Below are 25451 nucleotides of genomic sequence, written 5' to 3'. Positions count from 1 at the left end.
TGTGGACAATGAAATTGTATTTTGTTCTATTTGGGATGGTTCCACCAGGAGAACATTACCGAAACCTTATAAATAAAACACTACTCTGGAGTACCTGTGGAAACTTGATGAAAGTCTCCTGTGTTCTCAGCAGAACATGTGTGGGGAACATATAATCAGTGTGTGTCAGTGTGTGGAGTATAAATGAGCAGACGAGTCGGGCTGGTTGTTCTGGGTTGGATATATTTTTACTGGGAGTGAAGCTGCAGTTTGTCTGCAGGCGGGACGAAGGACAGACTGTATTTACATTCTCCAGCTGTGAGGACCACGGACAGCCGAGTCTTCGTCGATCAGACTCACTTCACATTTATCACCAAACTCCGGTTGAAAAGGAGAAAACATTCTAGTTTGTACTTCAGCTACAAAATAAAAACATCAAACTATTTTCATCGCCGGCTTCCTTGACTAAATAGAGTCTGACGCTGAAAAGCCTGTTTGAATCAGAAATATAAAGAAACACGTTTACACATTTATTAAAGAAACAAAACGGAGACAAACTCTTACGGTGACTTCTATTGAACAAAATTATTTATATTTCAAGAAAACATTTTTCGTAATTGTAATTACGATGATTTTCTCGTCTTTTTTCGTGATGAGACATTTTTGAGCTGAGGATCTTTAAATGCACAAAAAGATCTGTTAATTGTAGCAGTTTTCTTGTGATTATGAAATCTTACATAGATGTTTTCATGAAACTGAAACGAAGATCTAATTATTTGATAGATCTTAACTACAAGAAATTTTTTCTTTTAAATATGAGATACAGAAGTTATGATGAGAAAACTCTAGACATTAATTAGTTGCATTAATCAGTCATCCATATCTGATGATTACAAAACAATTCTCCTATAATTATGATATTTAGCTTGTAATTATCAGATATAGAGAAAAAAAATCAAAATTTGCAAATAGGGATTCCAACAGTTGTCCTGTGATTATAATACACATTACTATATAACTACAAGAATTTTATCTTGTATTTATTAGATATGAATCAAATGAAAATAAGAAAATATAGTTTTCTTGAAATTATGATAATTATTATCATAATTTCAAGAACTTTGTAAGTATTAGATCCAAATGTTATAATTATAACAAGTCACAAGAGAATGTCTAAGTTTGTTTTCTTTAGTCTTTAGTGTAATGTGGTTTCGTAGTAATACCAACATGTGAAATATTAATGAAATAGTCCAACATTAGCCTATTTTACCACGAAGACCAGAAGCGGGCTGATACTATGAAACTTAGCTTATCAAAATCAAAATAAATCCACCTTCAAACAAATACAAAACTGTTACACACAAAATGTTGGTATACTCCCTTAAAAAAGCTGAACACAGCAGTTAAAATTAAAACGTTGAGGCCAGATAAAACATGTTGTGTGACTGTTTTCTGTGAAGCCTGATGCAGTGTAGTGATGCCAATCAGCCTGGAGACTCGGCCTGGAAAACATTCAGGATTACAAATATCATTTAAAGTCTGAAAGTTTCATGCACAAGAACAAAACCAAAAACAAAATCCCATAAAAAAACAAACAGATCACTTACAGAAAAGAGAACAGCTGAGAATTATAAAAATAAGGTGGAGGAGTATTCTGCTGGTTAGACGTCAGCATTACTGATGGATACACACTTCTACTTTTACATACAAGTTATAGATTTTCTTAATAACACTTTGGTTTAGTTTTAAACAAACTATCTTAAGCTTTGTAATACAGGAAACAGATCTCCATCTCTTTAAAAAATTGTTAAATTAAATCAAATAAAAAAATGGTTAAACATTTTAATTTGTTTTTCAATCAATTTAACAGCAGATGAGGAAAATAACATCAACAGACTTCACATCAGTTGAACTGTACATTATCTACACAGCTGCTGCTGCAACAGCAGGAATTGATTACACTCGGCAACAGACGCCTGATAAGACGACTCATCAGCCAATCAGAGAAAAGAGTCAGCTGCTGGCTGCAAAGCACTGGATTACGAAGTGTGAGGAGCCTGGGTTTGTCAACATTTCTTTTAAAATATTTACTAAATGTTCATTAACACAGAAACCACAAGTCTCCTGGACAATGAGACGAACTATTATTATAAAAAAGTTGTAATGTTTTGAGAAAAAAAGTCACAGTAGTTCATATGTTTGCAAACAACATGTTGTATGGTGTGATTAAATCCTGTCTGTGCACACAGAACAAGAACCAGACTTTTACTGCAGCGATCCTAAAATAACTCCTCACACTTCACATCCCTATTCTTGCAGCTCCACCTGCTACCAAACACAACACACCTGGTTTAATACCTGCAATGCAAACACCTCCCTCCCGTCTCTGATCAAACTTCCAGTCTAATGAAAGCACAGGAAGTAAAAGGACCTCTGAGGAGGCGGGAAGATGAAGTCCGTCTTTCAGTCGTCTGTCCGCGCTGACCAGTCTGAATCTTAGTCCAAGTTCTGACTCCGCCTCCTTCAACCAGTAAATTTGACCTCTCCACAGAGGCTCTGCCTCCTCCTCCCTGCTTAATTTTCAGTTTCCATAACGCACCCTGGTCGAAGGAGGTACATCATCTGAAGGACGAGCACAGATCAGTCAGGCCGTCCTAAGGAGGCGTGGAAGCGGGATGCCACTGAATTCTGTCCGACTCAAGAAAGAAAGACGAGTCCAATAGAAACGATAGCTGCCTTGTCAACCAATCACCAAGCCCAGTCGGTGTGGGGACCAATCAGAAGTCCTCCAGTGACCCAGAGGAGCAGTGACATCACAGGTGAATGAAAAGGTTTTTTTATTGCTGGAGCTCCAACACGTCGCTGCTCACTGATGAACTCTTTTCTTAGTAGCTGATGTTTGTTGCTAAACAACAGCAGCAACAACACCTGGATGTGAATCAGCTGCAGGTGAAAGAAAAGCTCCAGACGCTGTGATATCAGAGCTTCGAGTAATCAGAACAGCTGACGTGAGCAGGGATGAACCAGAGTGAAGGGATAAGTGAAAACTAACTGAACGGCTGAAAGGGTTAAGTCAGGCTTCAGTGTGATGCTCTGGCTCCGCCCCCTGCTGGCAGGGGTGATAGAACGGCGTTGTGGGTACGTTGAGAGAAACTGAGGGTGTGCTACAGGTGCTGGTGAGGGACAATCTGAACAGACGCGACGACGATCAGAACAAATTAAATCTGTGAAACACAGAAACCTTAAACAACTTTCCAGAAGGTGAGGGGGCGTGGCCATACCCTCTACACAGCGGCCATCTTGTCGAGAGGACTGCTGCTGCTGCCACTACTACTGCTGCTGCTGCTGCTGTTGTTGTTGTTGTTGTTGTTGTTGTCATGGCCCCCTGGTGACATCACACTGCTCTGCATCCTATCAGAGGCCTTAGGGGTGGAGTCTCTATCTCCAGGGGCAATATGGGCGGGGCCAGGAGAAGACAGGGAGGAGGTGCGGGAGGAGGCAGGGCGGTATGCCGCTGTCAGTTCGGCCAGACGCTCTGGAGTCGGAGCCCACTTGGCGAAACCTGCATCGTTCTGAAGGAAGAGTACTGCAGTACCGTGTACTGCCCGGTAGTACATCTCATCTCTGCAAATACAGACAGAGATTAATACAGTACTGTACAAACTACAGTATAGGGTAGTACATCTCCTCCCTGCAGGACAACCAAGGGACTGTTTAATCAAGTGCAGGAAGTACTAGTGTCTTGTAAAGATCAGTATCAGTGCAGTAACACAATAGTATAGTTAATATCAGCGCAGTACAGTGTAGTATCAGTACCTCTTGCAGATGTGCTGACTCCCAGACCGATATTCGTGTTCGTAGGCCGGGACGCTCAGCTGGTGACGGAGGAATCGACTTCCCTCCATCCGGGTCAGGGCCGGGGTCACAGGGTCACGCCACTCAGGGATGAAGACGATGAAGGACAGAGGCTCAGAGGACTGATTCAACAGCTCCTGCCAGAGAGACAAGACAGCAATATGTCAACCTGAATATACAAGACCAGTACAGTCTGGCTCAGACCAGTATGGACCAGTATAGTACAAGCCAATACAATCTAGACTGGTTTAAACCAGTACAGATCAGTATTGTGCACTGACCTCGAAGTGCGTCACCATGGCGTCCATCAGCTCTTCACAGAAGGGAGGGTTAGCTTCAAATGAGCCACTGACTGGAGAGAACGACAGGAACGGCCTGAAAACACACACTGAGTTACTCCCACTTTACTGCGATACACACCAACACTGAGTCTATGAAACACTGATCGTGTTAAAGAAACTGTGAGATAACTGCGTTTTATGATTATTGCAAACAAGTTGCCACTGTCCCACAGTGTACAGGCGTTCAACATCCGTCTCACCCTCTGGATCCGAAGAAGCCGTCCATGTCGGGAAAAGCGGAGCAGAACTGTTTGAAGTAGCAGTTGAGCGGCGAAGCGAAACACTCGAAGGAAACTCCAAACTGTCGGTTCAACGCTTCAAACACTGCCACTGGCAGTGCCCCCTGCAGGCCTGTCCCCTCATTAGCACCGCTGCCAAACATCTCCTGGTTACACACACAGACACACCTCGTTAACTCACTGGTGAACTGAGTTGATACCAAAAACAAACTGTCAGGTGAGACCAGGTAAAAGCTGATTGGGTGACAAAGAGACAGCTCACCTGGTATCTCTTCAGGAGGCACCAGACTCTGGACAAGAACTTCTCAAAGCGTGGATCATCTATACAGCTGTACCTGTACAACAACTCCTGGACACACAGACAGAAAGACAGGCAGGCAGACAGACAGGCAGACAAGCGGATGGTCAGATAGGCAGGTAGACAGAGGGTCAACATAAACACAGATGCTCTTTTTACACAATTTTCAGGTGAATATCGCCCTCTTCTGGTGAACAGTACAAATTAACTATTGTGGAATGAAACTTTTCTAATTCACTGACTAACTCCAGCTGCTGCTGTTTGTTGCTCAGCTACTGTCAAATAAACACATTAACATTAAAAATCTTCCAGTGGCTGAAAGGACATAATCCCTCCCAGGAAGTGTTATTTTCTGTGATGGTAACATAACATGAACAGATAAAGTAAAATTGAGTGGAGTTATATGAATGAGACTCAACATACTAACTCAACATACTACTCAACTCCTGACACAAGAGCAGAGCAGGGGCGTCCCTCTCTACCTTTAAAAGACTCCTGAAGACCCAGCTCTTCAGAGAGCACCTTCTCTCCTAGCACTACATGACAAATCTACACTTAAAGAATCATCACTAACACTTATTGCTGCGCTAACACTTCTTATCGCACTTAACCTTGATTGTTCCCCTTTCTGTAAGTCGCTTTGGATAAAAGCGTCTGCTAAATGATTAAATGAATGAAAAGTGTTTGTGGACAAATTGCATAGCATTGCTCTGAGTTTCTCTTTAGCACAACAGTGGTAAAAAAAAAAAACAAGATCTGTAGTATCAGTACTATCACCGGTACTAACCAGTTTGCTGAAGTGACCTCTGTTGACTTTGACCATCTCTCCTCTGAAGCGCAGACAGGCCATGTCATTCTCAAAGTGCAACTCCACTCGAGGGAGGGGGGGCGAGGGGATAGCCAGACGCACTGGGTAACAGTAGACCAGCCGGGACTGCTGAGGGGACGCACTCGCTTCTGAACACACAGAAACACGTAATACAGACATGTCAATAACACACAGGGTACAGCAGCTTCAGCTGTGTGTGTGTGTGTGTTGTGTACCTGTGGGCGGGTCTTGCAGCAGGCTCAGGTGTGTCTGTCTCAAGCGGCGGCTGTAGTCTGCAGACAGCTGGTAGATCTTGGAGCATATTCCCTCCACAGAGTCTTTGGCGACAGCAGTGACGTGAGGACCACACTGTTGCCTCAGGTGCTCCAGTCGGTCCTAAAAACACACAGTGGTGAAATTACACATCACGCCTCCATCAGTCCACAGAATCAGGTCTCAACAGCCCAGGACTAAACATCAATTTGTTCATTTTACATCTAATCTGGGTTTGGGTTATGACGGCAGCAAATTAACTGATGCAGCTAAACTGTTGATGTAGCACCAATTCACCTGTTGCTCTCAACTTCATCTGACCCTCGCTGGTTAACCAGACCCTGAGACACCTGTAGTCCTTCACCTGAAGCAGGGACTCCCTCCCAACCTAAAGGGAACAATCCTCTGGTTTTACCCTCAATACTGGTTTATGTTTACCAAGTGTGCCCAGTAGCCTCCACCTGATACAACTCAATACTAGGTGGTAATCAGCTGAAAGCTCTGCTTCTATATTCAGCTGAGAGTCCAAGACAAACAGCTGAGGATCTGAAGACATGACTGCAAAGTTGATCATCAATGTTTTTCTGGAATCAGGAACTTTTAGTGACCACCTACTACTTGAACATGGTCATTATAGACAATCCAAGCCAGAGACTAAACAGCTTGATAATATATGCACAGTAAAAAAACAGAAGAGGTTATAGGTCAGTGGTTACCATGTAGTCCTCCTTGCTGGCAGAGTGATCTCGGCGCAGCCAGCTCATGGTGTCTTCAGCATTCCACTTCACCACTTTCCTGCTCTCCGGACTCGCATTCCTGCAGAGGTCAGAGGTCAGGGGTCAGATGTCCCTCAACATCAACCTGCCTATCAGCTGATGATCTCAGCAGGATATCACACTAAGATTGGTCTGTTGTGACCTACCTGGAGTCAATCATCTTCTTGGCGGCTTCAGCGTATTTGAACAGCAGCTTCCGGGCCTCCTCTTTGTACTTAATACGAGACAACCTGAGAGAAACCACAGAGATCAATACACAATGATAAGGTATTAGTTGTAATACTGTCCAGTCCAGGTTTAAAGCAACACATTTTCCTTTCACAAATGTGAAGCTGAGTCTGAAGAGGCAGACAGACAGACAGTCAGTCAGAGAGACAGACAGGTACCTGATGGGGATGTCGTTCATGATTTCTCTGAACATGGACGGGGAGATGATGGGGTCACAGTCACTGGGCAGTAAAGGGTCATGACCTTTGTCAATCACTTTCCTCTCCAATAGCCAACGATTGAATGACTCACGGGGCGGATCAATACCTGAACCACAGACAAGCAGACGGGAATCTTGTTAATACATGGACATTCAGACAGTAACATAACCTTAAGTATGGTTCAAATATCCAGGTGACCCACAAGTAAATGGACTGTACTCATACAGCTTTTATACACAGACACTTTCACACACAGTTGCCTCTAACGCTTCATTCATCCATCTTATTTTAATCAGTACAGCTGTCTATACCAGCTCGAGTGCAACGCCACTTGACTCTCCATGTCAGATTACACAGTTACACACATGACCATAGTGCATTCTGGATGACCTCCAGAGGTGGTGTGTAAAGGTGTTATTAGGTACCTTCTCTCTGGTGACACAGCTCGTGGTAGTGTTGCCTCAGTTTCGTGACCAGCTGAGCTCTCTGCAGCTCAATCTCAGGGTGAGGGGGCAAGTGGTTGGCTGGGGGGTGCTCCCTGATCACAGCGTTGGTCTGAATGTCGAGATCCCAGTAGATACTTAAGACGACAACAATAAACAACTTGGGTAAACAAGAAGATATCAGAGCTGCTAAAGGTGGTAAAAGGAAGGGGCATAGCCTCAGTACTCACACAGCTGGTCTGTACGGGGCGGGGGCGGGGGCAGGGGCAGGGGCAGGGGCAGGGGCAGGGGCAGGGGCAGGGCTTGGAGTTGTAGGTGTGGCTGGTTGGGTCTGTTTGTCCTCAGGGGCGGAGTTCCAGGGTTTGACCCCGGGTGTGCTCGGAGAGATGGGCGTGGTGGGCTCCACCTGGAAACAACAGACAGACCTCGTTAGATTACACACAGGTAGTTAGAGGACTCAGCTTCCCATAAGCCACTGCACACACCACCTGTTGGCTGGTTCTCAGTCAACTCTTAAAATGTGTGTTCGTCTTGACATGATGCATGTTGCACTTAAAGCAATGCCTGCTGGTTAGAAATTGTCTTTTGCCATCTTTTGCCTCCTGGGACACGGCAACTGCAGATTTCTGGGTGAGGCACTGCAGTTGCTCTCCTCCTGCTGCACCAACTGCTGCTGAACCACCTCTGTGACAACAGCACTTGAAGCAAATATCTCTGCTTGAAGTTAGGTTCCTACTTTCACCAATTTTCTGCAACTAATGATGTTCTGTTGGATGGTCTCACTGGAGCCAAGAATATATTGGCCTTGAGATGGTGACCCCCCCACATTTCCTAATTTGGCTACAGAGCACCAACTCTTTTCTTGAAATTGCCCTGATGGAGAGGGGGAAAATAATTTCTCATTCCCCATCACTAAAGATGTACCAACAAAAAAAAGCTCAATAATTTGTACAGCCAACTCAAAAGATCTACAAAAAGAACAGAACAGAACCAGTAGCAATCAAAAACCTGCAAAATTAGACATGAAATAAATTCAGAAGAAATAAAAAAGGAACTTGTATTTCTGAAACAGGCTTATTATGAAGCAGGAAGTGAAGCTGTGAAAATACTGGCATATAAATAAAAAAAAAAAAAAAACAGCAGACAGCCAACTATAAATAAAATAAGATTTTGTCAAATAGAGGAAATACAGGATTCCACATAATTTTGATGGTTACTATAAAAGAACTATACTCACAACAAAGACTAGATGATGAAAATTAAGTTTAATTTACCTATAGTCACACAGGAACAAATAAGGCAGATCACAGATAAAGAAATCCGCAATATCTAGTCCTAAACCACATAAAAGTCCAGGCATACACAGTTTGAGAGCTGAATGAGTTACAACTATTAGTGAACAGATAACACAGAGACTGCGTAAGACATGTATTTGCCAACTCAAGAAGGGAGAGATCCCTTAAGTCAGATATTTCAAGGTGGACTCATCTACCTTCCTTAGCTTTTCCTCAAGGATCGAGTCAATTAAAATAAATGTTATCTTTTCTAATCCCTGCCAATTCAAATGACTGAACAACAATTCATTGAATGACACAAATTAACTTCCCAGTATATCTGGATGAGTTAAAAACCCAAGAATAAAATACAAAATACTGCAATTATTAAAAGGGAATGGGAGTCTAGTTTTGGGAAATTCATAAATGCCTGGAGATTGTATTTCAAACTACTATTAAAAACATTTTCAATAAAAATGGAAACAGAGAAATTTAGGGGAATGTGGTCAAATTGGAACAGGTACATCATTACATGAAGACCATACCTGCTTTAATTGAAATTGCCATCTCCAATGGACTACTATGGACTTTTTTAAAAGATTTTTTTGTAAATAAGTGTGTGTGACATTGTTGTCTTTAAATTATCATGGTTACTTAAGTAAAGAGAGACTCATAGATGGAAGATTAGATTTACTTAAACAAGGCTTAATGCAATAATATCAGTTATGTTTATATTACTGTGCATTTATTTAACTATGATTATGTACTTAATTATCTTGAAACTTGGTCTGTGAATGACCTCACTGATCCAAGAAAAGTTGAATCAAGGGCAACTGGACTTGGTTGTAGATCTCTACGACTCATATTTTAACATTGTGTTGTTTATGAAAATATTTAATTGCGCCATCAACCTTAGTTTTATATTGAATTGAAAAATATATTTTCACATATATAGGCCTACGGCAGCTTTTACCTTCACTCTTTTGACGCTGTTAGGCCCCGCCAACTGCTCCTCAGAGCTCCGCCTCTTTCTCTGACCATTACCAAGGTTACTGTCCCCACCCTCTGCCGGAGCCGCATTCAGACCTAAAGGATCAGACTGCAGAGAGACAGGTCAGAGACAGTCAGGGAGACAGAGACAGACATATACTGTACATACTAACCATAAACAGAAACTATAACATAACTATAACATACAATATATAACCATCGTAAAAAACATAATCTTTATAGTATCCTGTTATTAAAGTTACTGTTTGTAAACAGAAACTGATGTAAAATTTGACAAAAAAAAAAACTTCAGAACAAGAAAATCCTTTTTCACACAGAGACAGAGGCATGTTTTTATATTATTACTATTATTGTTATTATTACAAATATTATTATTTTTACTATATTGATTGAAGCAGTAACTCACAATGACGTCATGCTGACCCAGCACTGGGACCTCCCACAGGCTCTGATTGGTAAATCTGTTGAAATAATAGGGCCGGTTCTCTCTCCGAGACCAGCACTTGGACCATCCGGCCTGGACCAGTTCATCTGTGAGACAGACAGGTCAGAGTGAGACCAGCACTTAGACCATCCAACAGGTATAGAGACAGACAGGTGTACCAGCATGGGGCCATTATTATAGCAGAACTGTTTACAGATGTGAGTGAAAAAGTTGTGTAACTGTCTCTCAATTCATGTGTGCGTACTAAGATTTTTAAATGTGTCTATAAATCTGTATTCAGAACTGCAGATGTATTGAGATCTGCACTAAGTAGACCAGACCTGGCCAACCCGCGGCTCCCGAGCCGCATGCAGCTCTTTGCCCAGTTTCATGCGGCTCTTACGTTCATATCGAAGTTTGTGTTTGTGTTTTTTTAACGTGCGTGTTCGCTTCGCTTGAGTTCAATACGGTATGTGCGTGGGATGAAAATACCTCAGTTTCCCTTTTCATTGTTGAAAAGACTGGGCCGTGGTCTTAGTACTGTAGGAGTCAATTTCTGTCATTACCATGTTGGTGTGTGACATTTACAATAAATCTGGCTGAGCAAAGGTATGTGTGTGTGTGTGTGAGGAAGGGATGGGGTGATGTTCATGTGTGCTCATGTGTATGATGTGGCTCTTTGCGGTAACACAGTAAAAAATGTGGCTCTTGGTCTCTGACTGGTTGGCCACCCCTGAAGTAGACTAATCTTTAAATGTATATGAAGATATTAATGGCTGAAAAGAACTGGAAATACAGACAAGTCATCAGTTATAACTTAGGTGGACCTTGCAGTTGGCTGCAACTTTGTGCAGATGTTTAAAAAAAAAAAAAAAACATTTACAGATTTGATTACAAACACAGATTCTGAAAACACATTTACATTTTCCTGTACACATTTACAAATCTCAGTTTGCACTTAGAGCTCAAACAGGCAGATGAGAGACAGACAGGCGTACCTGGGAGTTCAGGCGGTTTGGAAGTGGTGGATGGAGAGAGAGGTAGTCCCTGAGAGGACGCGGAGCCAGAGGGAGACAGCATCGTGGCTGCCTCCCCCTTCACCGATCCCTGGCTGTCATTGGACATCTCAGCTGCTCATCAGAATGACATCTACCTGCCTAAACAGGAAGAGATCAGACAATATATCATCATGTCAACTTCTTTCAGCAGGATGACTGAGAGCTGTACTAAAATGTGATCTATATTCAGACAACTTAGCCACAAAAGGAAAACATATTAATTCAAGGCGTAAATGCACTGCGATCATAATGTGATCGGATCTGCTTGACCACCACTGATTCGCAGTGTGTTCAGATCCTGTGTAGGTTTAATCGCAAATCTTTACCACCTGAAGCTGATCTGACGCCACCTCAACTTTCTCACATGCATTTTTGCTACTCAATGAGGATAATGATAATAAACAGTCTGAAAACAAACAAACAAATTCAAAGGCAAAATCAGATCATTTATTATTTGGATAAGAAATCTGAATACAGATTGCATTTTAATAACATGTGTAAACGCGGTGTAAAGTCATAGTTGACGGTCTATAGCTTGAAAAAAGACGAATCAATCATCCAACATAGCTGCAGATTAATTTTAAGAGGCCCTAAAAATCTGATTAAAAAGTGTATTCTTCTTCACTGTTTATGTTATAAAATATATTACAGATGTTTATCTTTAGTACAACAGACCAACACGTCCTGCTATCACAAGTCACCTTATAGAGGGAAAGAAAAGTTTGATTTGACAGTTATAGTTATAACACTACAAACTGAACTACAGCAGAAACAATCAGTCATTTCATTTAACTGACAGAAAGGAAAGTACTAAAGCAGCTAGACTGATTAAAATTTCAATTCAGTTCAATTTTCTCAGCTTGCTCTCTGGGAACTGAATCTCTTTGGGTTTTAAATCAGATTTTCTCTGGTTTCTAACATTTTATCGAACAAATGATTAATCAGTTAAACAAGTAGATTAATGACAATGGCATGATCATTAGTTGCAGCCTCATAAAGTTGATTCTGCACACCTCGGTCTGTCAATAAATCTGACTTTATTGGACTTAAACGTCAAACACTTTTACAGATTTTCAGTTAAACACGTCGGAGGGAAAATGAAAGTCCAGGCCGAGTGGTTTATCATGACGGACTCAATAGGGCGGCAAACGGAACGATGCTCAGTGTTTACATCTGATCCGGCAGATCGATAATCAGCAGATAAGCCGGAGCATGTGTGTATCGGTGTTTAATCAAAGCGCCATGTTAATAAATTTCATCTTTCCGAGTGTTTTCCCTCGTACGCAGAGACGAGCGCCATGGTTACACGCATGCGCCCGGCAGGCTTTCCAAACAAACACGGAGGGGGAGGAGGAGGGAGGAGGGGAGAGGACAACAAAAGGCTGCGGCTGCTCCTCCGGAGCCCGGGCTGAGCACACGGACGCCGCGGCGGTCGGTCACAGCCTTAAGCGGCGTCAAACTCGGCTAAAGGGGTTCAAACACACAGAGAGAGCATCGGGCCGTAGTTAGCTCCGTCGTTAACGGCCATTTCGCACGGCCCGCTCCAAACGGCAGCTGCTGTTTAGGCGCCACTTCTCTCACAAGATGGCGGACACGCCCCTGCCACAGCGCGACGCGTCCCGCACAACATTTCTGCTCCGGTCTACGAACCAAGCCGCTCTGTGCACCGGTAACCCGGTTCATCTGAAGGCCCAAACCTTCCGCCGCGTCTCGGTGCGGTCGGAGCGGCTCTGCGGGGCCACCTGCCCTTACCTTAACCGGTTAAGTTGCGGAGAGTTGCGGGTTCTGTGTATTTGTTTCGGGTCCTCCGCTCCGCTCCCTCCCCGCCTGCTCAGACATCTTTACAGGGACCCGGGCTGAGCTACTGCGCAGACGCGGTGACTTCCCTGCTTCCTGTTCCGAAGTGTCCCGTTCTCTCCGCCATGTTGAGCAGGTCATGAGACGTAAACCCGAAAACCTCCAGAAAACGTTAAAAGCGTAAAAAAAAAAAAAAAGTTTTAAAAGACCTCCGTTTCCCCCACAGCCTCCAGAGGGTTAATTTTCATCTTTTATTCAGAGACAAAATAATTTCTCTGAAAACTGACTGAATAGTGATAGAATATATTGGGGTCTGGGTCTGGGACATTTTTCACCAATGGAATAGTACTCTTCACTAGAAGTGCCAATACATCAAAGTGAAATACTCCGCAAGTAGGTAGTAATAGTAAAAGTACAAAAGTGTCAAAAGTTTTAAATCAGATTTTCTCTGGTTTCTAACATCACTTTAAACTTAAAGTGATATTTCAGGTTATTTGATGTAGGATGGTATAGTCAGTGTATTGCTGTAGATTTGAGTCAGTGCGCTTGGTGAAGCAGACAGGAACACCAGCACAGAGGCTGACAATGTATTGCTGTGGACAGGAACAGCAGAAATAAATATTAAAACCATTAAAAAGATTCCCACACAAAAAAACGGTATCAGTTCAAGTATATGCTTTATTTTTTCTGCTTTATCTTACCATCAAACAGCCCTTTCCTTTGGTAAAACATTTTCTCCACTGTCGAACTTCTGTATTCCTACTCATAAGTGCACTCATGCCATGCACTGTATCACACCAATGAAATGCATTATTATATTATAATGCATCTATTATGACACTGCAGAACAGCTGTTAAAGTCACAAAGCACTGATTGACGGTTAGATAAAGCCGTGAAAATGTTCAAAATATACTGTACACTTAAGCTGGTATTATTTTTTAGGTGAGCATTTTTTTAAGTGGCTAAAATACATTTTTTTCTGCTGTTCCCGTCCACAGCCATACATTGCTCACCTTCTGTGCTGGTAGAGAGCACTGACCCGGATATATTGCAGGTAATACACTTACTATGGATAAGTTCCTCATACAACCCCACATCAAATAACTCCAAAAGTAAATGTACTCATTCTGCAGAAACATTATCTGATAAATGACCAGTAACAGCAGCTGTCAGGAAAATGTAATGCAGTACAAGTAGGCCATAAAGTAGCAGAAAGTGAAAATACTCAAGTGAAATACCTTGTACCAGGTACGAGTCCCCCCAGAGTCTAGGACCACCACTGAAGCAAAGCAACCTGCAAGTGCAACACGTTTTGTGGGAACCTTTGCCACCGTGTTGTCACCATCATTCTCAACAATGTTTGATATCCATTGTAGAGAGTCCATAAGTGTGTTCGGCAGCTGTTTGAGTATGAGTCAAAAAAATTTAATCAAATTTAGTTCAACAAGAAGATTCCATGATTTCATAATTTTGAATCTTATTTAACTGTTCCCTGCTTTAATTGGAGGTGGTCTAAAGACTGGGTGTGTAATTATGCATTTTTAACACCTTCATTTCTATGATAAGTGAGCTGAACGTCTGCTGAGGAAGCTCATGCAACACAGCTGAAAGCTACAGAATTTTCTCTGATAGCATTCCCGTCAGGGAACCATTTTCATCTTCATTGTCACCATGATGTGTTTTCTCTAACACCTGTAAAGAAAGAACTATAAAGTGCCATAACCTTTGTGCGTTACTTTTTTGTAACGGTCTTATGAACCTCATAAAGTTTTGATCCTTGGGTGAAAAACTTCACATTTTTTATGAGGTGAAAGAAATTCAGAATTTTTTTCCTCAGGAGTTTTAAAGCAATGTTGACATTAAAAAAGAAAATCTTGTTACAAACATACAGATGTTCTCTGGAAGATGTTAAGACCTTTAAACTAGTTTCTGTATATGGTCTATATTTTTGAAAATGTAAAATTCTGTATTAACTAATTCACAAGTTACAAATGTTAAGAGTCGTGAATTTCTGAAGGAAATTCAACACTAACCTGTAACAATCTCACACTGAACACGGTTGAATAATTAATCTTAATGATATTAATCATGTTTTCATCTGGATTTATTCTTTTTCCTTTGGTTAATTTTTTCATCTTCGTGTTGCAGTTTATTAATTTCACCATGTGTTTTTGTTTTTTCATGTCCAGTCACTGGATGGCGCCGTCACAGTGTTTGCATCACAGACTGTAGGGAAGCTGTGTATATGTTTTTATATAGTAAATTCTGTCTGTTTGTATGATGAAATACAGTAGTGAAGCTGAGTTAACTGAGGAAACCCAAACATGTTTATGTGGATCATAACACTTGAGTATGGTTTTTACCATGGTTTTTCAAAAAAGTCAAAATACCTGTTAAAACAGCTTTTTAACAAAATTACAACAGGAACACATTTAACATGAATTTCATTGTTTAGTCTGTATGATCATTAATTCATCTGAGCTTCTATTAAAGTATCACTTCATCATTTCTATTAAAGTAGAATTTCTTTTGACAGGTTTTCAGACTATTAAGTCTTTTTATTTCAGCAAAATAAAAAGAATGACAGTTTTTAGATGTTTATAGTCCACTAATGAAATCATAACACCACACAAAAGTTAGATATCTGACATGAATCAGAGCACCAGCAGGTTTACTGTTAGTTATTAGTTACCAATTAGGTTATCATAAGTCAGGTTCTTAGTGGTCAAAGTAGTTAAAGGGTAGTAGTTACCCTTAGAAGTAGTTAAACTCTTCATTGTGTATAAAAATAAAAATCAGCTTGAAACATTCTGTCTGAGGTCAGAGGTCACAGTTTAAACTCAGCTCCATGTTCAGGTGATCACAGGTGTTTTAAAGGTCCACTGAACCTGTTGAAACCCACAGACCTCCCTCCAGAACATCAGCAGTCAGCTGGGCCCAGGTCTGAGGAGGATTATTCAGGATCTCAGTGCAGAGTACGCCAAGGTCGGACTCACGTACCTGAACTCACATACTCAGAGTTTGAAGTCAGGAGTCCAGACTCTCGAGGAGGGGAAGGAATAGTTTGTAACTGGGACAGCAGCGTTCTTACTGACACCAGCAGCTCAGCTTCACCTGACTGTACCTGACCTGTACCTGACTGATCTGACTGTACCTGACCTGTACCTGACCTGTACCTGACCTGTACCTGACTATATCTGTCTGTAACTGACTTCACTTTACCTCCACATTAAATAAGAATAAGATTTACACTCTTGGCACCAAACTTTATCTTGCAGAATGAATTAAATCAAACCTCTAATCTCTACAGCGACGTCGCACTGTTCTAAACAGGATGACAGCTCTGAGTCCGTTTCCCTGTCAGAGGTCAAATGTCAGGTGTCAGAGGTCAGATGTCACGGAGCAGCAGATCGACGGCAGCCTCCACGTCCTCCACCACATGACTTGGTTCCACCAGTTCTGGCTCCAGGACCAGGTCTCTGTGACCGTGGAACACTTTGTCTGTGATGGTGCTGCTCTGGTTGCTAGGCAACGGGGAGCGAGGGTTATAGACACCTGTGCACACCTGAGGACAGGTAGAGCAGCTCTGCGTTAATGACAGACTTTCATACATGTTGTTGTCAGAGGGTCAGTGTCAGTCTACTGTACTGCACCTTGTTGCTGACGTCATGTTATCTACAGTAAATATCCACTGAGGAAGACCATTAGATGTGGTTGAAAACCTGCTGCTGTATCTGTAGTGAAGGTGTTTGAGAGCATTTTATTTATTCTGTCTGTCTGGTGGAGAATGATGACATCCGAGTGAACAGAGTCTTTATCTCCCTGTGTCAAAACTGAACGACAGAGGCTGCATTTCACCACTTTACTGCCACTGTTGAGTCTTATTTCTATATTTCTTTTCCCATTTTGTTTATACCCTGTGTGATCATTTGAATTTTTGCATTTCTAACTCAACAGACCTCTTTTACTGAGTACAGCGTTATTCTTACTGATAGACAGACATAACAAAAATCTTTTAACTTCTTAAACTTATCTGTTAACAAGATAAGAAACAGTCTGTACGAACCAGTATAGAGTGACACTGAGCGGCAGCAGACACGAGCTCCTCCTCCGGGACCACCATCGTCACCTGACTCCCTGTTCCTTGGGCAACGAATTTGGTGCTGGTCGTCATGGCAGCATGCTGCTGAGCCAGGTAACGGTTGTACAGGTTAGCACCGTAGATGTCTGTCATCAGGTTGTCACTAGGTAATAACAGGAGGACGGTTCGGTTACACAACAGTGTAGATGGTGTTACAGATGGTTTAGTTACTTTTTTGGAGCAAAGCAAGTTAAAATACACTCTTCAACAAATACAACACCCTTTTAACAACAGAGTAATGATGTATTAAATTTACACAAATCATGAATACTTTTCAAAATTTGTACTAATTTGTTAGAACATTTTATTGCTATTTGTTGCTTTTACTTTAATTTTTTGAATAATTTTACTGATTTTTCAATTATTTTGGGGGTTGGACTATTGTGAAGGTGTGACTTTGGGCTCTAGGTAATTGTGACAGTGTTTCTCACTATTATCAGATTTTTATAAACCTGCGGTAGATGTGGGGAATTAAGTGTCTTGCTGGGAATTAATAATGTTAAGCTGATTTAGGATTGATTCTCTGGCACACTTTTTAAATAACAGGCTTTCTTGGGCTTGTTGTAACAAAAGTTACAAGTAGTTTTTGATTTTGTCAAGTTGAGTCTCAAGTCTTCACTCTATGACTTGAGCCTATGGCAATATTTCTAATTCATAAATAGCAGGATTGAAAAATACTCTTAATGTGCAGGTTAGAGTTGAGATACTTATCAAAAACATCCCCCAAGCTAGCTGAGTGCTTTATGTCGGCTGTTAGAGGTCCAAGGAGGCAGGTAACACTGTGAGGAGCCTAATATGATCAATAACCAGGACTTCAGTCTTGTCTGTGTTCAGTTGCAGGAAGTTATCCACACAGTCCGTAATGACAGCAAGGCAGAGAATCTTAATTGATAGGATTTTCAGGGCTGAACAAGATATACAACTGGGAGTCACTGGCATATCAATGGTACGACCCAGGGATGAAATTGCAAATATTATGGCCAGAAGGCAACAGATACAAACTGAACAAAGAAGGGCCAAGGACTGAGCCTTGTGGGACTCCACATAAAATGAGAGCTGTTTAACAACTAAAGCTGTCAAAAGTGACTTTCAATACTCTGTATTCAAACAGAATTGTTTTTAATTGATTAAGTCTGTAACTCTGAGGATGGTATTCAAGGTGGCTGAGTTCATGGTTGGGATTGTTTTTGACTTTGTGGCTGTAGTGTCAATAAAACCAGCTTTTTTTTTATAGTTCACCAGATTTACCAGAAAGCCTACTTAAACTTCATAATTCCCAATCTGGAAGTCCAATAAATGAAATCACACCTTGTTAAATATTTAGGTAGAAAAACTAGGATCTAAAAGTGTAGCACAAAATTTGACCTAAAACTGGATAAAAATGTCAAGTCATGACAGACACAAACAAAGCCATGCATGCGTATAACACTCACAGGGATTTCTCCTGTAAATCCGCTCATTCATCATCATCATCATTTCATTTATTTCACACAAATCAGAAACAGAATACAAGTAAGAGCACACAAACATGGTAATAGCAATGGGTAAAAATGGGAAGCTTCAGTAGCTTGTGAATAGGGGCCCAGCCCTGATATGTACAAGGCACAGCGTGTGATATTGATCGTTTCGTTACCCAACAGTGTAGACAGTGTTATTAACAGTCTGGTTATCTGACAAAGTAAACAGTCTTACAGACAGTTTGGTTACCAGAGAGCGTAGATGGTGTTAAGAATAGTTTGGTTACCTGACAGCATAGATGACGTAGACAGTGTTATGAACAGTTTGGTTGCCCGACAGCACAGACGGTGTTACAGACAGTTTGGTTATCGACGGTGTAGAGTTATGAACAGTTTGGTTACCCGACAGCGTAGATGGTGGTTAGCTTGCGGTTGGGGTTCTGCTGCCTCAGCAGATGCTCAGCGTACTGGTAAGTGAGCAAACTAGGTTTTCCCAGCAGTGCCTGGTACTGCAGCTCCCGACCCGTCAGCTTCCTGTAGACGGACTCCAGACACAGCATGAACATCCCGTGACCAAACCTACAGTAACAGAGCGGGGTCAAAACTATATACACCACCCTCCCAACAGAAGGACATACTACTAACATAACATGTTATCTACAGTCATAAGTTATTGAAGTATTGATATTTTTTGTTTTGTCTTGTCAGTTACCGTGGAGACGGGGCCTCGGCCATCCACATCAGGTCCATGTTACAGGCAAGAACTGGCAGCTGAGCCGACAGGTGAGCATCATACTCACAACCGGGGCTGCCGCTGGTCAGGAGCACGTCAATCAGCAGCTGCAGGTTGGTCTCCCATCTCACTGGCTCGCCAAACAGGATAATCGCTATGGCAACACAGGAAGTCAGTGAGGAAAAGTCAACAAAATAAGACTGAGGAAAATCAAAGTGATAGTTGATGTGCTGTTTAATCATGTTTCTCACATCATACTTCCTTTTAACCTGCTTGATTACAATCCATTTCATTTTGATTTTATCTTTAAATCGTATTTCCTTTTCCTTCTTTTATATTTTGTCATGATGGATTTTTAAGCGTTTTGCGACACACTTTTTAATTGTCTTGTTTTTAAAAGCTCCTGCTTAAAAACCATTTCAAAGAAATAAACATATTTCCACAACACTCATTAAACCTCTTTTTACACTCATTAAGAACATGCTAACAAAGAGCCCTATTTCACTTGTTTGCTGAGAATATCGCATTAAAAAGAATAAAGCACAGACAAAGGTAAGAAAACATTAAGGAATCTGAATATTGTATATGAACTATGAAAGCTTCGCTGTATTAAAGAAGATCATCCTTACTGAAAGGTCCAATTAGCATTTGAAAAAATTTATTAGATGGAGCAACAAATAAGAATAAGCAAAATATAAACACAACATTAAAATAAAACCGTGAACATTGTATTGTTGTGTATTTGTTCTGGACGTAGTTACCTTCTATTTTGGGAAGAGTCTGCAGAGGAGACGACTGAAACAGAACAAACAACGTTAAATCACTGTAACTCTCCGAGTTGTGGATTTTCACATATGATCAAATATAGAAGAGTAACCTACAACAAAAATAAAGTTAGTCTCTTTAAACCTGTTCCTGTGCAGTTGCTGCCTCACACCCTGTCAGATAATGTAGTGTTTATTTTTTTAAACCAAAACCGTGACTAAATTTGTCAACAACCTTTTTTTCATGACGTAGATAAAATCAAATTTTACCCAATGAAGATAAAAGAATTGTCTGTTGTAATTCAACACTGCATATCTCCCTTTCTCTCTGCTAACAGTTCCAGCTTGTAGCTAACGGTGTTCAAGCCTGCTGTTAACGGCATGAAACCCGACAGCCAACCTCAGCTAGAGCCTACAGCTAAAAGCATTACATCCTACTGCTAACAGTGCTACATCCTGCACCTCACAGTGTTAAAGCTTGGAACTAACAGAGAGAGATGTGGTGCTAGTTTTTGGAAGATTTGAAGAGTTTGGAGTTGAAGAAAATGAAGTGAATGCTATACAGTTTGATTTTGTTCAGTTTTACCTTTTACATGTTATATTTTATGCACTATAGGAACCCCTAAAGAAATAAATCCTTCTTCGGCCTACCGGGAGCTGACACACCTGCAGCATGCTTCACCAGTCACTGGTGCAGTACTCACAGGTAGTTTGGGTCTCTTTTTGTGTTCCACCATGTCCAGCAGAGGGTGATGTTCTTTGAGCTGCTCGATGCTCACCACCTTCTGAAAACCTAAACTGATGATGACACGGTCAAGGCTTTAACACTCAAACCCACGAATCAGTGTGTATTCTTTCATGTCGTATTTTCCACATCACGGGATTTTATCAAAAACTCTTAATGCAAAGAGACAATAAACAAAGTGTGAAACATTAAACACACACGTTCAGTCCACAGAATAGAAACACTAATGTCGACAGAAGCTTCACTGTTTATTTCTGAACGTGCAGATAATTGATTCAACATTTCATTACAACTGTAGAACATCAGTGGGGAAAAAAGAGAAAAGATGATTCCAAACAATATTATTGCAGCTGTATTTCATATGATTACAAGTGATGTAAATATCCAACAGTCAACTGTTTGTCCGAAATGAATGTAAACTAACTACAGTGTTAAATAAGACTATAGAATCTATATTTACAGTAATGAATCATAAATCAATATATACAATAAAAGTTATTCTAACTCTATGTCGTATCAAATATTGACTTCTGCATAAATTAGACATTTCCTTTGTTATTGATGTTTGTATAATCCTGATGAAATGACTGCTGACTGTTTTAATGAGGATCAGTTTCTGTTTAACAGAATTATTTAATGAAGACCCCTTTAAGTTAAAATGCAACATTTTTATAATCTGATAAAAATGTCTTTATTTTTTTTATTTTAAAATATTGTCAGTACAAAATATTGTCACTACATTCAGATGTCATAATAGGTATTTTGTAGTGTCTGAGAAAATTTTACCAATATAAAACCTTTGTGGCTTAACAGCTGAGCCTGTTTGCAGTTGGAGGTTTTCCTGGTGACTTGTTTTTAAAAGAGGCGTACAGCGAAAACGGTTTTTGGTTACAGTGCCACAAGTGACCACTGGCTGTGGGGGCGCCACATCAGATTTATTAATCAAGACATGATTTATGATTTGCGGTTGCAGAGAACCTCAGAGGTCAAAGGTCAAATATGACTAAGCTCAGTCAGAGATCAGTTAGAGGTCAAAGGTCGACTCTGAAGGATACGTATTGGCGATTTCAGTCACTGGTCCTTGTCCTGACACCAGAACACATTTATCATGGAAACTCTTCATCATTCGCAAAGGACTGTGGGAAAGAACCACCTGCTCTGGAGCAATCTACAGAAAGAGAGAGGTCACGACTGTTGGTCCAGTCACAGCACAGAAAAACAAAACTATGAATGAAACACAGAACAAAATTCACTATTAAAATAAAACTAAAATTAAATATAACAATATTTTTTATTAATACAATTAATTTAATCATTAAATACAACTTAGTTTAATAAAAACTGATTGAACAAAAAGGTAAATCCAGGCTAATTATTAGCAAAACAAACAGACAAATGAATTTGAAAAAATCTTCCACATCCACATCAATGAAAACAGATTCAATCCAACATAATTGTAATAAATAATAAATTTATAAAAACTAACTTTAATGAAAAAAGTGAACTAAATAATATCACTTACAACAAAGCAGATGTAACAATCATGTTTTCACCTGTGAAATTATTCTGACATCTAAGAATCTCATGTCTTCTGAATTTACCCTCCACCTGTCTGTCCTCCACCTGTCTCTCTCCTCCTAGGTCCCCACATGCGAGAGGAGTCCCCATGATGTCAGTGAGTTATTAGGTTTAGGTCCCCATAAAACACCATCACACACACACATGCACACACTGACCTGTCTGCCACCTGTCTCTCTGTCCTCTACCGGCCTGTCACCCACCTGTCTGTCTTACCTGGACATCCAGCAGGTGAGATAGCTGTTCGGCCTTGTGATGTCTCTGACAGCTTCCTGCGTTGGTGACAAAGACGACAGGAAACAGGAAGTTGTTGTTCCGGTCTACAAGCTTCTGGAAAGCTCGTCGAGCAGCTGGGATCACCGAGCCACCGCGGAGCAGGACGCCGTCCACATCGAAGAGGACGCCCGCCTGGTGGAGATGGACAGGTGAGGCACAGCCAAGTGAGAGAGAGCGAGAGAGAGAGAGAGAGAGAGAGAGAGAAAGGGGGGGGGGCAGAGCCACATGAGACACATTTAAGTAATTTCAGTAGGTAAATTGTTTTCTGGCTCTCGCTTGTTCTCACTGATTAACTTGTTAGGAATAATTTGTTTTATCTGTGTAAAACCTGAAGCGTAAAAATGAAAAATCATTTTTTACGCCAATTTCAAAAACATTTAAAAAGACGTTATTCATGTTTAATATAAATGTTAGAAATAATCTCAAGACTCAAGAGAAGTTTACTGTGAGCCCATCCACACAGGATAAACTTTTCCTCTGGACATTTCATTTATTTACATCACAACTCTTACTTAAACTTAACTTAAACTTAAATTGACTTGTTACCAACTGAAAACCCCTAGTCTACTCAATAGAGACAAAAACTAGGTCCCCATGAGGGAGGGAAGTCCCCATGATGTCAGTAAGTTATCAGATTTATGTCCCCATTAAACACCATCACACACTGACCTGTCTGCTGGTCGACATGTATCTGATCGTCTGCTGCAGGAAACCTCGACACCACATGATTGCTCTGTCTGTCAGAGAGCTGCCGTCTGCTGCTCATTTATACTCACACTGCCGTGACATCATCAGGGGTCGGGGCTAAAACATGACCGTGATGTCAGTCAAACAAACTACAATACATTTATTTATCATTTAAGTACAGTCCGTTGTTAGTCACTCTGGCAGTGTGCTGAGTCACATCAGCAGCACACAAACAGCTGATTTTACTCCCATCAGCTGACAGAGTAAACAACAACAACAACAACAACATCATGGATTATCACAGTGCAGAGGAAACAGAAGAAGAAGAAACAGGAAACAACCTCATGAAGGCTCTACGTCAGTGGGCGTGGTCAGCAGCAGAGAGCAGGCCTGGTGCTGGTGTACTGGTCTTCACTGGTTAGTGGAGAAGTACAGAGTAGATTTTAAGATTATTTAGTTTTTAAAGCTCGGCATGGATTAGCACCAGGATACATCTCTGAAGCCCTCAGATCTGCTAACAATCACAACGTGGTCTCTGCGTTGATGTTCTTATGATTTCATCTCGATATGCTACACTTTTATTAATTTACTTATATTATTCTCTATATGTACTAATAATGTGTTTTTGTTTGATTGTAAATCTTTCACATCTCTAATCTCCAGCTCATAGGAGCTGTGCAGCTCCGCCCCTTCAGCCCTGATTCTCATTGGCTGATGAAATTTGAAAAATCCATCAGTTTTTTAATTGTCGCAGAATCTATTTCCAAAACCTGGGTACACATTAACAGCTCTATGGACTTCAGTCAGTCCACCACTTTGGCTTCGACTTAAATATCTAAAATTACAGCCAGGTATTTGATTATAAACTAGAGAACTGGGAAAGATTTGAAATGCTGACCTGATGATGGTGCTAGATGACAAGGCAGAGGTTCAGCAGAGTTATTCCAGTTCATCCTGAGGGGAACATGAACATCTCACCACATCTCATCACATCTAAAGAGTTAAATTAAATGCACATTATTTGTTTTGTTTTAATTGTTAGCGTATTGTTAGACAATAACACAATAACTTGAACATATATATTCTATACACACAACCTCGCAAATAATTCTAAAAAACAAATAATCAAACAAACCACAACAAAAGCACACAATACACAGAAGTTAAAATAACAAGTGCATACATGTAAATAAGTCAAACTGCATGTCCCTTTGAAAACCAACACACAGTATTTCTACTGTACATTTTATGTGCAGTAGAAATACTGAGGACACGACCTCAGCAACATGCTGGAAAATGTTTGACTTTTTATCAGAAAAAGATTGATAAAAAATAATCATTCAGGATTTTAGAGGCTCCATCACTTCAGAGTCATTGAGCTGCAAAAACTGAACCCACACTGCAGAGTATGACACACACACACACACACACACACACACACACTGCTGCTGATTAAATGTGGCTGATGGCAGTTTTCTCTCACATGACATCACATGCAGCGTTCAGCCATTAATCAGCCAATCACATGCTGCAGCAGGCTGCCACCAATCAACCAATCAGCTGCCAGATTGAAACCACATGATGAGACACAGAGAGACTCAGACGAGGACAGAGAGGGAGACAGATTTTCATAGTGATTTGACAACAATGTGTCTGTATGTTGTGATGCCAAAAAACCTTCTATGTTTGAATAGAGGCCACAGTCACTTAAATTAATATAATTAAATAAATATGTTCTGACAAAATTTAAACGCTTGTATATTTAAACCTCTTAGCAGATCAATAAGTGGATCAATCAGATCAGAGTCAGTTGTAAAGAGTTCCTCACAGACATCACTGGTCAGTTGTAACTGTTCACTCTCCAAATAAAAAAAACTAGACTGTACACATACTGTATAAAGGATAAATATAAATCTATTCACATGAAATCAATCTTCATCATTCTGAAAGAGAAATGATGGGAAGCATCCAGATCTATAGCTCATGAGACTGAGCGGCTGAGAACTGGCTCAACTCTGAAAACTCCTTGATATAATTAAAGAACTAAAAATAATATTTGGAGAGA

General features: G+C 40.8%; 2 protein-coding genes across 2 annotated transcripts; both read right to left on the bottom strand.

Annotated features, from left to right (window-relative positions):
* Positions 1–202: 202 nt before the first annotated feature.
* On the bottom strand, positions 203–13101 carry pcif1 (phosphorylated CTD interacting factor 1). Its single transcript, XM_071495337.1, has 16 exons — positions 12960–13101; positions 11148–11306; positions 10132–10256; positions 9688–9813; positions 7671–7846; positions 7423–7577; positions 6956–7103; positions 6716–6799; positions 6510–6609; positions 5757–5916; positions 5500–5669; positions 4677–4763; positions 4376–4560; positions 4116–4209; positions 3796–3971; positions 203–3603 (listed from the first exon to the last, which is right to left on the bottom strand). Exons 2-16 carry the CDS (start codon positions 11272–11274, stop codon positions 3264–3266), a joined length of 2253 nt encoding a protein of 750 aa, XP_071351438.1. The 5' UTR covers positions 11275–11306; positions 12960–13101; the 3' UTR covers positions 203–3263.
* Positions 13102–16250: 3149 nt separating this feature from the next.
* LOC139630938 (haloacid dehalogenase-like hydrolase domain-containing 5) lies at positions 16251–23489 on the bottom strand. Its single transcript, XM_071494796.1, has 9 exons — positions 23369–23489; positions 22640–22831; positions 21901–22013; positions 20805–20898; positions 20098–20131; positions 19316–19490; positions 19006–19182; positions 17072–17249; positions 16251–16570 (listed from the first exon to the last, which is right to left on the bottom strand). Exons 1-9 carry the CDS (start codon positions 23423–23425, stop codon positions 16394–16396), a joined length of 1197 nt encoding a protein of 398 aa, XP_071350897.1. The 5' UTR covers positions 23426–23489; the 3' UTR covers positions 16251–16393.
* Between the last annotated feature and the right edge of the window lie 1962 nt (positions 23490–25451).

This window comes from Trachinotus anak, unplaced genomic scaffold (assembly GCF_046630095.1).
Source record: "Trachinotus anak isolate AG129_WGS33_773 ecotype Australia unplaced genomic scaffold, CSIRO_AGI_Tana_v1 ptg000013l, whole genome shotgun sequence".
Lineage (NCBI taxonomy): Eukaryota > Metazoa > Chordata > Actinopteri > Carangiformes > Carangidae > Trachinotus > Trachinotus anak.
The sequence above is the reverse complement of the archived record's forward strand: the minus strand, read 5'-3'. Positions and strand labels throughout refer to the sequence as shown.